Raw genomic sequence first — 14,314 nt, forward strand, 5'->3', positions numbered from 1 at the left:
CCATTGACTTCAAAGGGAAACGGGCGGAAACGGAAGTGATAGGCAGGCAGTAAACCGGAAGTACCTCGGAAACTTGTCTATAGCGTTTCTCAGATCCATTTGACCAATGAATATTTAAAAGTCACTCACGCATCGACCCTTCCAAAGAAGGTAAGTCGCATCTGTCTTTAGGGTGAGTAAAAGCTCACGTTAAGCCGACGTTTTTGGCATCGTCTTTTGCGTTAAGGTTAGTATTTTGCTTTGATGGATGGACGTCCAAATCATTTCAGGTGAAGCATCAAGTTTCCGCGTCAGCCTAAAGAAACCGCGACAGACGCAGAATAACGTGTTATGATTTGCTCGTATTCCATTGAAATGTGGATCTGCTTTGAATAGCCGCAGAATCAGACGACAGGAACACTTCGTTGTCTATATTTCAGCTGGGATTTACATGGAGCGAGAGGAACTTCAAATATCACTAGTACGATTGAACAACTTGTCACAATTGCAACTCCAGAACACCAATAACGTGTGTTGTGTGACAAAAAAATGTCCCATTTGGTGAGGGGAGAAAAAAAAGAAAGCCTTTATTGTCATTATACAACGAGTACAGCGAGATTGAAATATGTTCAAGTTGGAGTAACGTAGCGTATATTTTTGTCATCACAAATCCTCATTGAGACATAAAATGCATTTGAAATTGATGCAGAGTGCGTGCAAATGGTTGTTCGTCTCGGTGTGCCCTGCGATTGGCTGGCTGGTGACCAATTCAGGGTGTACCCCGCCTACTGCCCGTAGTTTGCGGGGATTGGCTCCAGCGGCCCCGTGACCCTCGTGAGGATAAGCGGCTCGGAAAACGAATGAATGAAATGTGATGCAGGTGACGGCTTCGAATGAGCGAGATTCGATCGACGTCCCGTCCCTTTTGATTGTGAGGCCCGGCCGGTCGAGATGAATTGGACGTCTATGGCCGTCAATGACTCTACGGCCCGTTTTCTCAGGCCGCATGAGCGGGCCGTCGTTTACTTCGCCCCCCGCCGCCGAGGCGGAGGAGATGAGCCGTATCCACTACGAGATGGCGTATACGGAGGACATCAGTCAGCGGATGCGCATCCCGGAGACCCTCAAGGTGGCCGCCGCCGCCGCCGCTTGTGTTCAACAGCAGCAGCAGCAGCAGCCGCCCCCGCACGCTCATTCCGCTCTGATGCAGGTGCCCGAGAGAATTGTTGTCGCAGGTGAGCTTTGTGGGACTGTTCCTGTCCCTTTTCAACAAATGCTCAACATCTTTATTCATTTACAAATATATTTGACATTTTGAAAAGGCATTCAAAGAAAATATTGACATTCATTTTTTTCTTTTTCAAATGTAAAAGTACAAAACTTTATGTTCATTTGATATATTTAATGTATATTCTGTTGGGGTGGGTTCTGATTTCTGATGTCCTCCACGAAAGGAGATGATCTTCAACTAGATGTTTCTTCCGATATAAGATCTGATTTTGCTTTGGGAAAACAATGACACAATTCCTAGTCCAAGTTCTCGCAATGAATGTTTTTGTTTTTCCCCTTCAAAGTCCATTTCCAGCTAAAATGCACAACTCTGACGTGATATCGACACGAGAGGACAAAAATAATGGGTTATTCATCCAAATATGGCAGCATTCAATTTTGTCTCCTTACGCACGCACGCACGCACGCAGCGGCCGACGGGGACCCCCGACTGTCGTGTCCCAGAGACTTGGATTTAATTCAGTCCGTTCCGGCCACCGCCGAGCTCCTCGACATGAAGGCCCCGCCGCGCGTTCTGACGCTGTCCCGGCAGCCGCTGGACTCCCTGGAAACCCGGCAAATAAGCAAGAGCGACCCCGCTCACGCGGTCCGTCGGATCTCTTTTTCCGATTCATTTTTTCGGCTCGGACGTGTAGCCAAACGGCAAACGAGCTCTCTGTCGACAGGCTCCCTCTCGATCCGGAAGGGAACGGGGTGCCGGGGAGATGGCTTCCGCTCGCCATAGCGGTCAGGTGATTAGAGGGGACGTCAGGTGAGGACGTTATCCTTTCCTTCCTTCCTCTGAACGGCTTTGGTAAAAAAAAAAAAAAAAATGTCCGTTTCCTCTCCGCTTCCTTCCCTCTGTGACAGTGTAACCCCCTCACCTTCTGCCCCCCTGGTCCGCATGTGCCCCCCGCTGTGCTCCCCCGAGGACGCCGACGTCAACCTGATGACGGCGGCGGGCTTCCTGACTTACGTCCGGTCCGCCACGCGGCGGGCCTACCGGCAGTTTCTCCAGGTCTTGGACGACAGCCAGCGACGGTGAACTTCTTCACTTTGCCTATTTTTTTTCCATACAGATGCTGTACTAGGTATATAAAGAAGGATGGCTGGTGGTTACTAGGAAAAGCCAAATAGAAAGTACTACAATCTGGCATTGACCTAACAAGTTAGGGTTAATATTTGATATCTAGGCAAGGTTCCAAACATCCATCCATCCATTACATACTGCTTAATCTGGAGTAAGGTCACAGGGGGAGCAGTTTTAGCAAGGAAGCCCAGACTTCCCTCTCCCCAGCCACTTCAACCAGCTCCTCCGGCGGGATCCCACGGCGTTCCCGGGCCAGCCGAGAGAGAGACTCTCTCTCCAGCACGGGGGAATCCGAGTCCGGTCCTCGAGAGCCCCTATCCAGCTTGTTTTCCACGTCTCTCTCCTTTAACACACATGAATCAAATGATCAGCTCATCAGCAGGAGCCTGATAACGATCCTGATGATTTGAGTCAGGTGTGTTGGAGACACGGAAAACAAGCTGGATAGGGGCTCTCCAGGACCGGACTCGGGACCATCCTGCTCCAGCGTGTCTCGGGTCGTCCACGGGGCATCCCGCCGGCCAGTGGGACGTGCCCCGAACACCTCACCGTTAGCTTCCGTCGCTGGGGGGGCTCAGACCGCTAATGCCGCCGCCCAACTCACGGGGCATCCAACCCCATAGGTGGTTAGCCCATGGGAAGGGGGACCCTCATTTCCTTTTCAGGCACAGGGCCGGCCACCGGACGCTCGCCTTCGAGCCCCTCCTCCGGGCCTGGCTCCAGAGGGGGGGGATCTGTAACCCATGTCCGGGCAAGGGGAAACTGACTCCATTTATATTCGGCATCATAAGGGGTCTTTGGAGCCACGCTTTTTCTGGTCCCTAACCTAGGACCTGTTTGCCATGGGCATAAAGCCCCAGACAACATAGCTCCTTTGGGACACGCAAACCCCTCCGCCACGATAAGGTGATGACTCATGGAGGGGGGTTCCAAACATAGAGTCAATGAGCTGTCTAATAAATACCATAGATTGATTCAATAACGTACGGAATTTTGAAAAATGTGGGTCTTTCCCCCCCACCCCCCTTTTCTCAGAGTTAGTATATAAGATTCAAATAAAAGAAAACCGACAGAGCTATTAGACTCTCTAGAATGGTATTCCTTTGCCCTGATGATGTGCACAGGCACCTTGGAAGGCGGTGACAGTAACATACATGAATAGAAGTCCCAATGAGAATTTGTTTTTGGCTGCATGTGTCTGTTTTTTTTTTTTTTTTTTTTTTGGGGGGGGGTTCTGAACGATTCTGAAGCATTTGTGTGACGCCGCGCTAATTTTCGTCACCTCGCGCCGTGAAAGGCGTCGTCCGTCGCACCGGGTTTCCAAAGGAATGCAAAGTCCTTTGGGTTTAGTTTTGACAGTTGAGATGTCATAAACCGCTCGCAGCCTTTTTGGGGACCGGGCGGAGCTGCATTTCAACCGCCTTTTGATCCATGAAGCTGAGCACCCTCCAATATTTTCAAGATCCGTCTTAAAATCGGTCATTTGTCCTACCGTGATGGTTTGAAACGCTTTTTGACCGGAACGGACGTCGCGCAGGTCGCACCCGGACCTGGCCTCGGACGTCACCCCGGATGAGTTTGGCTTAGCGGACGCCTCCTCGCTACGACGGCAAGTACGCGGGCGCCGCTCCGGCTCGACGTACGGCCGAAGTCTCGCGCTCCGGTCCCAAAAGTTTTGTCGTCTTTCAGATCGTGAAGCTGAACCGCCGTCTGCAGATGCTGGAGGAAGAAAACAAGGAACGCTCCAGGCGAGAAGTGCTCCTGTATTCCGCTACCGTTGCTTTCTGGCTATTTAACACCTGGGTTTGGTTCCGCCGCTGAAAACTAAAAAGGGATGGCTTCTTTTTCTCCACGTGGCAGACAAATACGCTGCCGATGCCCGAGTAGGAGCGACAAACTCATTTGGAGCCATTGAAGGAGACGGAGGTCCCGTCTCCCAGTCGCCGTCAATGGCGGGGAATGAGTTTGGTAACACATTATTAAAAAAGAAATCAGTGTAAAATTTAAAATTGGTGTAAAAAAAAAAAAATGTTCTTGCACTTTAGGGTCGTTTTTGTTCATGAACATTTAGTCAAGTGGATGTGATGTAAATGGTTTTCTTCAAAAACGTGACAGTGGCAAGAGAAAAAACAAAAAACAACCACCTAGAATTGTCGTTTCTTTGAGGCTGTTACGGAAAATATATATTGAAGTCTGTATTTATTGTGAGAATGCAGATCAGATAAGGTTGAGAGTAGATTGGTTTCATTTTGCGGGTGGCTCTTTGTGAAACCTCAAAGCACTTTTTTTTTTTTTTTTTTGCTTTAATAAATGGATGTAAATAAATGGTGACCATTTTGTGAAACAAACGCTGCTTCAAAGCGTTCAAAATGAGTATTATTAGAATTTTCCTGCTTCTCCACCATCGCATGTCATGGGACCCAACACAATGAAATGTGCTGTTGAATTGTATGAATCATTTCTGTGTATATTTGATTGTGTAAAATGTATAGATTTCAATGGAATTGTTGGTCTTTTCATTTGAGCACCTGTTCCCTCACGAGGCATGAAACAACTTTCCAAATATAAATTTCAAATAAATGTGTTGAATGAACGAAATGAAAATGACAATAATACCTCACTTTTTATGGCGATTGCTTTTACTACGGTTGTTTATCTGCACTCCGTCGGTGAAATGAAAAATGCAAAATCCAGACACACACAATTTGACGCCTTATGTTGTGAATGAAGGTTTTTTTTTTTTTGTTTGCTTGCTTGCTTCCTGGCACAAGAAGAAGTGACGTCAGTGCGTAGCGTGGTTTTGCTGTTGAAGGTACGGAGGGAGGCTGAAAAATGGGCATCGTCAAACTAGCAGATTTAATTCGATTGGAAGCACCCAACGCGATTTCACACAAAGATGTCAGTGACTACACAGGTAAAAGTCGAGCACCCACTCGACGTGTTTTTGGTCACCGTCGTTAGTAGCCACAATGAAGCCAACCTCTGTAGCAGTGTTGACGTCAACAGCTAGTGCGGCGCAAGTTTTGTGTCTCTTTCTGCAATCGTCGGGTTAGGTTTTCGTTCGTTGACGATTCCGCGAAAAGTTTGCAGTGTTTCACGTGTAACCCTTATTTTGCGAGGCTGCGAAGCTGTGGGTGGATCGGGTTACAGTGCATTTACGGCGTCTTCTCGGCTATAAGAATGATACACACGGCAGGACGAGGACAGTCTTTATTTCCAGCGCAGGGCGCCAGGAACTCCGTGTTCAATTGAAAGACGTCCTACCACAACCCAACCTGGGAGGAACTCCTATTCAAATAGGAACTAAAAGTATACAGCATAAAATAAATGAATATCGAATCACGTTTGAAACCATAAAAATATAATGAAATACTTAATAGTCCATATAAATAAAATGAAACGAGCCATAACAGTAATAATTCATACCTGTCAACTGGAGGCCGTTGGCAATCTTACAAATAATGACGTATGCCCTTACAAATTGGGGACTAATCTTACAACGTTGTATATAGCGTGCAATATGAAACAAAAATAAAACTCCATTTTTAAAATAATATGAATATATTGATCATATTGTCACATAAAACCTGATTACTAAATCATGATTTCTAAAATTTAACAGTGACTTTTGTTATAATTGTATGTAGCACTTTTGGCCATTTCTATCATGTCTTGATGGCTGCACTTTTTGACTTGAAGGGCGTTCGTTAGTGTGTCCAGGGCCGGCCCAGGCCATTTGGGGGCCCTAAGCAAAATAATGCAAAGGGGCCCATATTTTTAGCCCACCATTTCGTCACACTGTACTGTGAAACCCATACATGCAATCCAACCCATACGTCCATATTTTGTATATTAATCAGATTTTGTTGCACTGCATACTTCAAACTTCTCACCCCAAATGATTGTCAGTACTTATAGTAGATAGCGCCAAACCTTTTTCTAAAAGAGGAAAGAAGTTAAGGAAGAACTTGTATTTTTTTAAGCTTGTAATCAAGTATCTAAACTCACAAAAGTCAAATAAAGCGAACTGTAGTAAACAAACTAGAATATGAATTAAACAATCGCCAGATTGGGGGCCCCCTAGTGGTCAGGGGCCCTATGCAGCTGCATAGTCTGCGTGTAGGCTGGGCCGGCCCTGAGTGTGTCCAATTATAAATGAAAAAGGTCAATTGATAAAACGAACTTACCGATGCAATCTTTGAGTCGGGGAACATTTCTTTTGCTAATTCTGAGAAGTGATCAGCAAAAGTTGCGGGCAAATTGTGTTCGGCAACAAATTGGCAGAATAAAATCTCGGCTTTTGTCGCTTTTCATTCTGCAGACTGCATGACCAGTGTTGTTAATCTTTCTTTTAAAAAGTCATTCGTTACAGTTACAAATGACTTCTCCCAAAAAGTAATTGTGTTAGTAACTCCGTTACCTGAATGTAAGAGTAATTAGTTACTTGGCAAAGTAACTGGTGTTGCCTTTCATCTTTTGTTTTGTTTAAAAAAACATAGTAACATTTGCTATGTTTGGAAGTCATTTAATGTTGTGAATCAACTGTTAAAGTGATAACATTGCTCCTGTTTTTGCATGAGTTCGCTTCTGTCTACTTTCGACCTGTGAAAGTTTTAAAACGGTTTCATCATTTAAAGATAGATTCAAGTCAAGATTTTGCCGATTTAGGTGTATTTTAGATAAAAAGTGACTTCGCTTCGCTAGGAAGGTTCACTACAACAGAGCCTTTCCAAGAAGTCGACTGCTTTAAAATGGCGGCTGTTTACCAACGCCGCCGAGTCTGTCATTTCGCATCTAGTTCAATATGAATGTGATAACGAGGCGTAGATTGTAGGCTGTTGGCTACAGTCAGGAAATAGTGGAGCCATCTAGCTTAGCATCACGTTTGCTACAGCGTCACAACAAACACTCTTCTCTCTCTCCGTATCTCAGACTTTTCTCGCGTCATTCAACCAACGTAGTAACGCACATTGTCTCGTTGTCAAAACGGTGACAAAATCCAAACGGAGGGGAAAAAAACGTAATGCACGAAAAACGTACAGATTTTGAGCGTACGGCGTACACATTTAAAAATCAGTGCTCACTCGCCGAAACCGTACAACTTGACAGGTCTGATAGTTGTATACAAATCCTGCTTACACAAGGATTGCTGGTGATGGATAGACGTCCAATCCAGTGGCAGTTTTCCGATTTTTTCTGTAACTGGGGCCACACGTGGCCCTCGGGGGCCAATTGTCGCTGCCATCTTTGTTCAGCGTCAGTTTGGGTCAACAACGCAGATTACCCTGCATGTGGCGGCAAAAAACATCTTTGAGACCGTCAAACAGAGATGACCCAATGAGGTTTGTATTTAATCATACTGTGTTCAAGTAAGGATACAATACATGATACAATCATTTTAATCCATTTTTGAAAAGTCAATTTAACCTAAAAAAATGCAGCATTAATATTTAACATACTCTAGAATAGGCCTGAACAATATTGGAAAAAGCTAACCTTGCGATTTTTGCGGGGTTTGCAATTTGAAAAAAATCCCCAGATAGCTCTGTTTGGGATAGGCCTGAACAATATTGGGAAAAAAATGAACATTGCAATATATATTGCCAAGGCTCCTCACGTATTTTTTGCATTGGTTGCACCAAACTTTTTTCTTGAGGTGCACCAGCCAAAAATGTAGGCGTGCCCACATCCTCACGAGGGTGCTGTAGCATCTCACAGCTAACTCCGGGGTACACCTTGGATTGGTTGCCGGACAGTCGCAGTATAGACGCGCGGCCATTCACGCGCGCACGAAAAAATTGGGCGTGTCCGATCAGCCTACCGTGCACGTTTTTCGGGGATGTGGCGGGAACCCGGAGAAAACCCACGCACGCCGCCTTCATAATAAGGATTATTTTCCAACAAGAATAATGTAGAAAAATGCTCGTCTTTATGAAATTCTTTATTGAGCGAGTCCACGCCAATTCGCTCGCGCTGCCGAGACCAGCCTCTCGCTTACACGATGAATGAATTTCCGCGGCACACTTCGGACCGGGCTACCGCTAGTGCGTAACAAGCTTAACGATGAGCAGATTTGCGCCTTCGATCGAAGAGTCGGCCGGATCAAAGCGACAAACCTGTCGATCGTCGATAACTTTAAGTACCAAACGCCAGCTGGACCGGTGACCCAGAAAACAGTTTGGTCGCACTGCCGAGTAGGGGGGAGGGCGCTGTACGAGCACGCGGCCGAAAAAGAAGTTTGCCCGTTTAAAAGAGCAATTAAAGTATCGCGCGTCCTCGCGATGCGCATCGGCACAACGCCACGATGATGTTTAAACGATATATCGTTCAAGCCTAGTCTAGAAACAACATTCTCTCTCGCGTCAGAAAAAAAGGATTCACCGAATGTCTCGCTTTGTGCTCAAATGGGAACAGGGGCCATTCAAATTAAGGGTGAACCGCCACCGGTCCGATCCATTTCGAGCTGGAGTGGATATTTCTAGTAGTTCAGAGCAGTTTTGATTGGGTCGTAGCCACCGTATGAGCTTTCAATACAGATACATGAACTCGAAATGAATCAATGCTGCGCTTTGGATGTTCCGCACGCAGACGAGGTCATCGCCCTGGATACGTCGATTGTGATGAACCAGTTCCGTACGGCGATACCGTCACTCAAGTACGTTTACGTGCCGTCTTCGAAAGCGGCGTGGGAAAGGCCCGGCTTGATTTTTGTTGTTGTGTTTTGCTCGCGCGGCAGCCCGCTGACCGGCCTCTTCTTCCGCACGCTCACCTTTCTGGAACGTGACATCAAACCCGTGTTTGTGTTGGACGGACCGCCTCCCGAAGAAAAGATTGCCGCCGTCGGTGACGCCGCCGATCCGTCGCTACCGTGGGATAAGTGTCGGCTGACCCCTTTTTCTCGTCGTTCCCGCAGCTTCGGAAACGAGCCCGGGCGGCGGGCTGGCCTTCCCCCTACCGTTTGGGCACAGGTACAAAAATAAAGAGTTCAATTAACCTGACAACCCAAATTTGAACATTCTCTCCATTTTCGAGCACTTCTATTGGCCAGCCACACCACTTGTGGACTAGGGCCGTCGTTAAAACGGCATCTAATGGATGAGTGAGCTAACGGAGGACTCTCTTGATCGTCCAATAATGGTCTGAGTGTTGTTGAATTCAAAAAGCCAATTGAAATGATATCATTTGAAATTGTATGGTCTTCAATCATTGCATTGAAAAAGTCAATCTGAAGCCATTTTCCCCATTCAGGTCTTGTCTCGTCATTGAGTTTTCCATTGGACCGTAACCAAGATCTGTGTTTTTTCCTCCATTTAAGGATCGGTGCAAAAACAAGACTGTTTCCATCTCCTCAAGCTTCTGGGTGTACCTGTTCTCCAAGTACAGTACAGTAGGACACCTCGACGGGCGCAGTTTCCCCCGTGAGCCTGACTTCAGCATTCCGGTTTCAGGCTCCGGGAGACGCCGAGCGCCTTTGCGCTTGGCTGGTCCGACGGGGGAGCGCGCGAGCCGTGGCGTCGGAGGACACCGACTCCTTGCCCTTCGGGGCTCAGCTTCTCCTTCGCCAGCTCGACGCCAAGAAAGACGGGTCAGGAATGCGATTCTGAGTCGTGCGTAAATACCTTGCGGTTGTTAACAAAACCAGAAGAACGTTTCTACTCAAAACGCCTGCCGACAGATGTCGTCCTGCGTCGAACCGTCTAAACTAGGCCCGTTGCCCTGGGTTTAGTAGCACGCAGTGAACGATGAAAATATCATTGTGCAAGAAGCTTGAGTTCAGCCTACATTCTGGCTCTCTTTTCGCCTTCAACACTAGATGGAGGTAGTCCCTTAAATGTGTCCCGCCATCAGTCAAAGCCCGTCAACGTGTTGAAATAAAAGCAGGCCGTCCCGATCCGATCGCGCTATTTTTCAGGGGATCGGAATCAAAAATAAATGTGTTTTTCTGCTTTGTGCTCGTACAAACTCTTACTCAGCTGCTTTTCTCGGTCAGCTGGCAGCTGGAGTTTGCTACTTCAAGTTTACCACGTTTGAAAGCTTTGTAGCTTTGATCTGGCGGGCGAAGGCTCCGTAGCTCTACTATCAAAGGCACCAATGTGTCAAATCTTCAGCAGTGCCAGTGAATTGGAGTATATCATGAATTATATGTGATTAAAAGTATGGCGATGCAATGAAAAATGTGGGTGCGCCTACAATTGCAAAAGCCCCGCCCCTTGTAATACTCAAGGCTCTTGTCATATTCTCTCAATGACAGTGATTGAGAGAACGAACGATTTTATGGATGATGGTGGGAATTCAAATTTCTACATTTGCACTACCACAGCTGGCCATAGACCTGTTTGTTGTTGTTTTTTTTTAAATGAATTTAATCTAGAAGCAGACAGAGAGGGTTGCAGTATACAGCGGAGCGGTTTGTCACTGTCCATGGTATTAAACTTTACAGAGAGGAGAGCATTATTATAATCGAGGCCAGCGAAATGCTACCACTCGCGATCCCACGGGCTGAATATCTATCTAGCTATAACGTTAGCTATTTAGTAACGCTATGTCACGTGTTCCGTCACGAAGCTTTTGTGGCGATGAATAAGCAGTCTTGCATTCCGTTGGCCAGGTGCTAAATAACTTGCATATGCAACACGAATACGACGTCAACAAATGCACAATTTTGAGTTGACCGCAGCACAATACTATGTGTGTGCGTGCGTGCGTTCAATTTATGATTTTTCACATGGTGTGAATTGAAAAGAATACAAAGAAAGTCAGATGATTTGAATGTATTTATATGTACGGAGGTACTTATTGTCATTTTGTCTTTTCCTATTGACAGTGACATTGTGGAATACTCTTTACCCAAGTTGCTGGGGAAACTCCAACTCACTCACAAAGAGGTAAGGGGTGACACCTTGATTTATTTTTGCGCAGAATGTCGAGCCGCATACGGCTCGGCCGATTCCCTTTTTAGGGACGGTCGAATAAAAAGAAGGCAGCCAATCGCGTGATATATCAGATGACACAGGATGAGTTTTTTTCTTCAGGTTTATTTATGTCGTCAAAAGAAAATTGTGAAAGTGTACAACGTTTCCTGGATTCATTTCCACAAATTGACTCATGGAGAGGCCCTGTTTAAGTGCCTGTTTTAAAGCTGACATTTTCATCATTTGTCGTTTGGACACCCCGCTCTCCGAGAACGAGACCGTTCTTTGTTCTGAACGTATTTACGTGTCCTCTTGCTACCCCTGACAAAATGCTAACGTGGGGACGGATGGATTTGCGACCCCGCCGATCAACACCAAATAAATCTGAAGAAATGTAGCGTTTCTCTGTAGCCTTTGATAGTGTATGACTTTGTGATAAAGTAGGTCCTTTTCAAGGCCAAATGTCCTCCGATTGTCTTGTGTTTTTGCTTAAGCAGTTTGTTGACCTGTGCATCTTGCTGGGATGCGACTACTGTGACAAAATAACGGGTTTGGGTCCCAAGAGAGCCCTGACGCTCATCCAAAAGTACCGCAGCATCGAAAATGTGCTTTTGCACATCAACAGACGGGTAGGCGCGTCGGCCGAGCGAGCGACTCGTCTCGTCTCGTCTCGTCTCTCTTGGACGGCTAGCTCCTTTGCCGCAGACTCATCCGGTGCCAAATGACTGGAAATACGAAGAAGCCCGGAAGTTGTTTTTGGAAGAGCCGTGCGCCCGAGTACCCGAGTTGATGTGGACCGAGCCGGACGAAGACGCTTTGGTCGGCTTCCTCTGCCGCCGCACCTACGTCAAGTACGTATCCGCTCGCCGTCGTACTTGACCTCCGGTAGCCCTTTCTTTATTTGAACTCGTCTCCGCTCGGTATCTTTAGGGAGGAAAGAATCCGCCGTCGCATGGAGAGATTTCGACAGATTCGGGAGAGCGAGCGAAAGCGAAGGGAAAAGGAGACCGCGGAGGGAGGCTACAGGCAAACTCGGATGCAGGACTTTTTCAGAGTTCTCAGAAAGAGGGAGCAGGTGACGCTTACTTACTCCAATGTGAAGGGATAAAAAGGCACGTCTCAAATGAGCCCCCGTTCATTTTCCCTGTCCCGATAAAATGAGCGGAGACGTAAGGTACTTCAAACTCTCGGCGACATCCGCCAACGCGCCTTTAGCTCACCGGCCGCCGCGGACGGCGATAGACGTACGATCCGTTCCGAGGGGCCTTCGGCGATCCGTTTCGATGCCTCGGGGCAGGAGTACAAATCCGCGATGGCCTGTTTCTTTTTTTTTTTTTTTTCTTTAATTAAAGATTTTCACGTTCACGGGGGCAGAGTGGTTAGCATGTCTGCCTTACAGTTCTGAGACAAGGGTTTAATCCTGGGCTTTGGCCTTCCTATGTGGAATTTGCATGTTATTCTGGTGCCTGCGCGGGTACTCCGGTTTTCCCCCATCACACATCCCAAAAACATGCATGGTAGTCTGATTGAACACTCTAAATCAGGGGTGCCCAAATCCGGTCCTCGAGAGCCCCTATCCGGCTTGTTTTCCATGTCTCCCTCCTTGAACGCACCTGAATCAAATGATCAGCTCATCAGCAAGCTCTGCAGGAGCCTGATAATGATCCTGATTATTTGAGTCAGGTGTGTCGGAGGAGGGAGAAATGGAAAACAGGGGCTCTCGAGGACTGGACTTGAGCACCCCTGCTCTAAATTGTCCCTAGGTACGAGCGTGCGCGTGAATGGTTGTTTGTCTCCTCGTGCCCTGCCATTGGCTGGCCATCGATTTAGGGCTCACCCCGCCTACTACCCATAGGATTGGCTCCGGCACCCTCGTGAGGATAAGCGGCTCAGAGAATGAACGAATGTTAGGTGAACAGATGAACACCGTGATCACGGAAAACGTGTAACGGGTGCACGCGCGTCGGTCGTGAGCGGTGAATAGAAAGGTCCCTCCCGATGCCTTCGGGAGGGCGCGCCGGCAGCTACAGCTGCTAGCCCGGGCTTTTGGCTTGGCGGTGAGCGCGCTCGCCTACCGCGGTGGACGCGTCGTGCGCGCGGGTGCGAATCCTCCGTTTAGACTGGTTACACAAGTACGCACTAAACATTTACTTGGAAATTCATTTATTTTTAGGAAAAAATATTTTTGCAGACCGTTCCAGGGTGTACCCTGCCTCTTGCCCGTTGTTAGCTGGGCTAGGCTCCAGCATCTCCGCGATCCTCATGAGAATAAGCAGCTCAAAAGATGAATATTTTTGCAATTGAATTTCTGGGATGCGTGTTCTCCACTTTTTTTCCCCCATGAATTTCCCCATTGACGTAAATGACAAGCAAAAAAAAGCCGTTTCCAATTTGAAAGATTTGTGCAGCATTTGACTCAACGTTCCTCTTTCTTTAGCCCACGGAATCCGCAGACCCTGGAAGCAGCAACAGAAAGAAACACAAATTGAAATAAAGGCATCCAAATCTGGACAAGTGCTTTCTATGTGTATTCTGTTCGGAATTCCAACTAAAAACGGTACTCATTATGTTGCGCGGATCCACTTTTATTCCAACACGACAAAATTGTTAGGTGTGTTCGTTCAGTGCCTTTCTGGGCAGTGGTTTTGCAAATTTGCTAAAATTGTTTGAAACGCTTTCTAAAATGGGGATCTTGTTCTGCGTGCGTGCGTGCGTGGGAGTGGCACATTTTCAAGTCCGGCATCATGGAGAAAGTCCACTATGAAAGAGGCCAGTGTCCCCGAGGCGAAGCCAGGTTGTATTCAATCTGCACCTGTTGTCTTGTCTGTGCCAAGATGCGACTTCAATGATGTTAGTGGCTATTTGCATTTGGTTTCTTTTCCCCCCACTTTTACAAAGAATTTTGCGCAAGATGAGAGCTTCTTTTTCCTTTACCAATGCCGTTTCAGAGAAATAAAAATGGTTGGAGCCATTTGGTTTGCTTTTTATTTGTGCGCGTGCATGCGCGGAGGGCTCAAGCTGTTTAGCGCAAGGATTTGAAAAGCCGTCGAGCGTGCTACGGAAA

At 47.0% G+C, this 14,314-nt stretch overlaps 2 protein-coding genes across 8 annotated transcripts; both read left to right on the plus strand.

The window, feature by feature from the left end:
- Positions 1-2: 2 nt before the first annotated feature.
- LOC130929838 (mitochondrial fission factor homolog A-like) lies at positions 3-4,642 on the plus strand. 6 transcript variants are annotated; one of them, XM_057857413.1, is made up of 8 exons: positions 32-150; positions 778-910; positions 981-1,214; positions 1,680-1,855; positions 1,935-2,020; positions 2,119-2,289; positions 3,876-3,951; positions 4,028-4,642. In XM_057857413.1, the coding sequence occupies exons 3-8, from the start codon at positions 986-988 to the stop codon at positions 4,157-4,159; spliced, it is 870 nt and encodes a 289-aa protein (XP_057713396.1). In that variant the 5' UTR covers positions 32-150; positions 778-910; positions 981-985; the 3' UTR covers positions 4,160-4,642. The 6 variants fall into 6 exon arrangements, with proteins under 6 accessions (XP_057713397.1, XP_057713396.1, XP_057713401.1 ...); XM_057857418.1 differs by having other exon boundaries at positions 3,876-3,947; positions 4,028-4,174; XM_057857415.1 differs by having other exon boundaries at positions 54-150; positions 689-910.
- Positions 4,643-5,086: 444 nt separating this feature from the next.
- zgc:110269 (probable flap endonuclease 1 homolog) lies at positions 5,087-13,882 on the plus strand. 2 transcript variants are annotated; one of them, XM_057857410.1, is made up of 11 exons: positions 5,087-5,252; positions 8,927-8,993; positions 9,075-9,177; positions 9,252-9,306; positions 9,654-9,715; positions 9,787-9,923; positions 11,163-11,223; positions 11,748-11,879; positions 11,956-12,101; positions 12,181-12,325; positions 13,688-13,875. In XM_057857410.1, exons 1-11 carry the CDS (start codon positions 5,171-5,173, stop codon positions 13,742-13,744), a joined length of 1,047 nt encoding a protein of 348 aa, XP_057713393.1. In that variant the 5' UTR covers positions 5,087-5,170; the 3' UTR covers positions 13,745-13,875. The 2 variants fall into 2 exon arrangements, with proteins under 2 accessions (XP_057713393.1, XP_057713395.1); XM_057857412.1 differs by lacking the exon at positions 5,087-5,252 and adding an exon at positions 5,284-7,680 and having other exon boundaries at positions 13,688-13,882.
- Positions 13,883-14,314: the final 432 nt, after the last annotated feature.

Source organism: Corythoichthys intestinalis, chromosome 14 (genome assembly GCF_030265065.1).
Source record: "Corythoichthys intestinalis isolate RoL2023-P3 chromosome 14, ASM3026506v1, whole genome shotgun sequence".
NCBI classification, from domain to species: Eukaryota; Metazoa; Chordata; class Actinopteri; order Syngnathiformes; family Syngnathidae; genus Corythoichthys; species Corythoichthys intestinalis.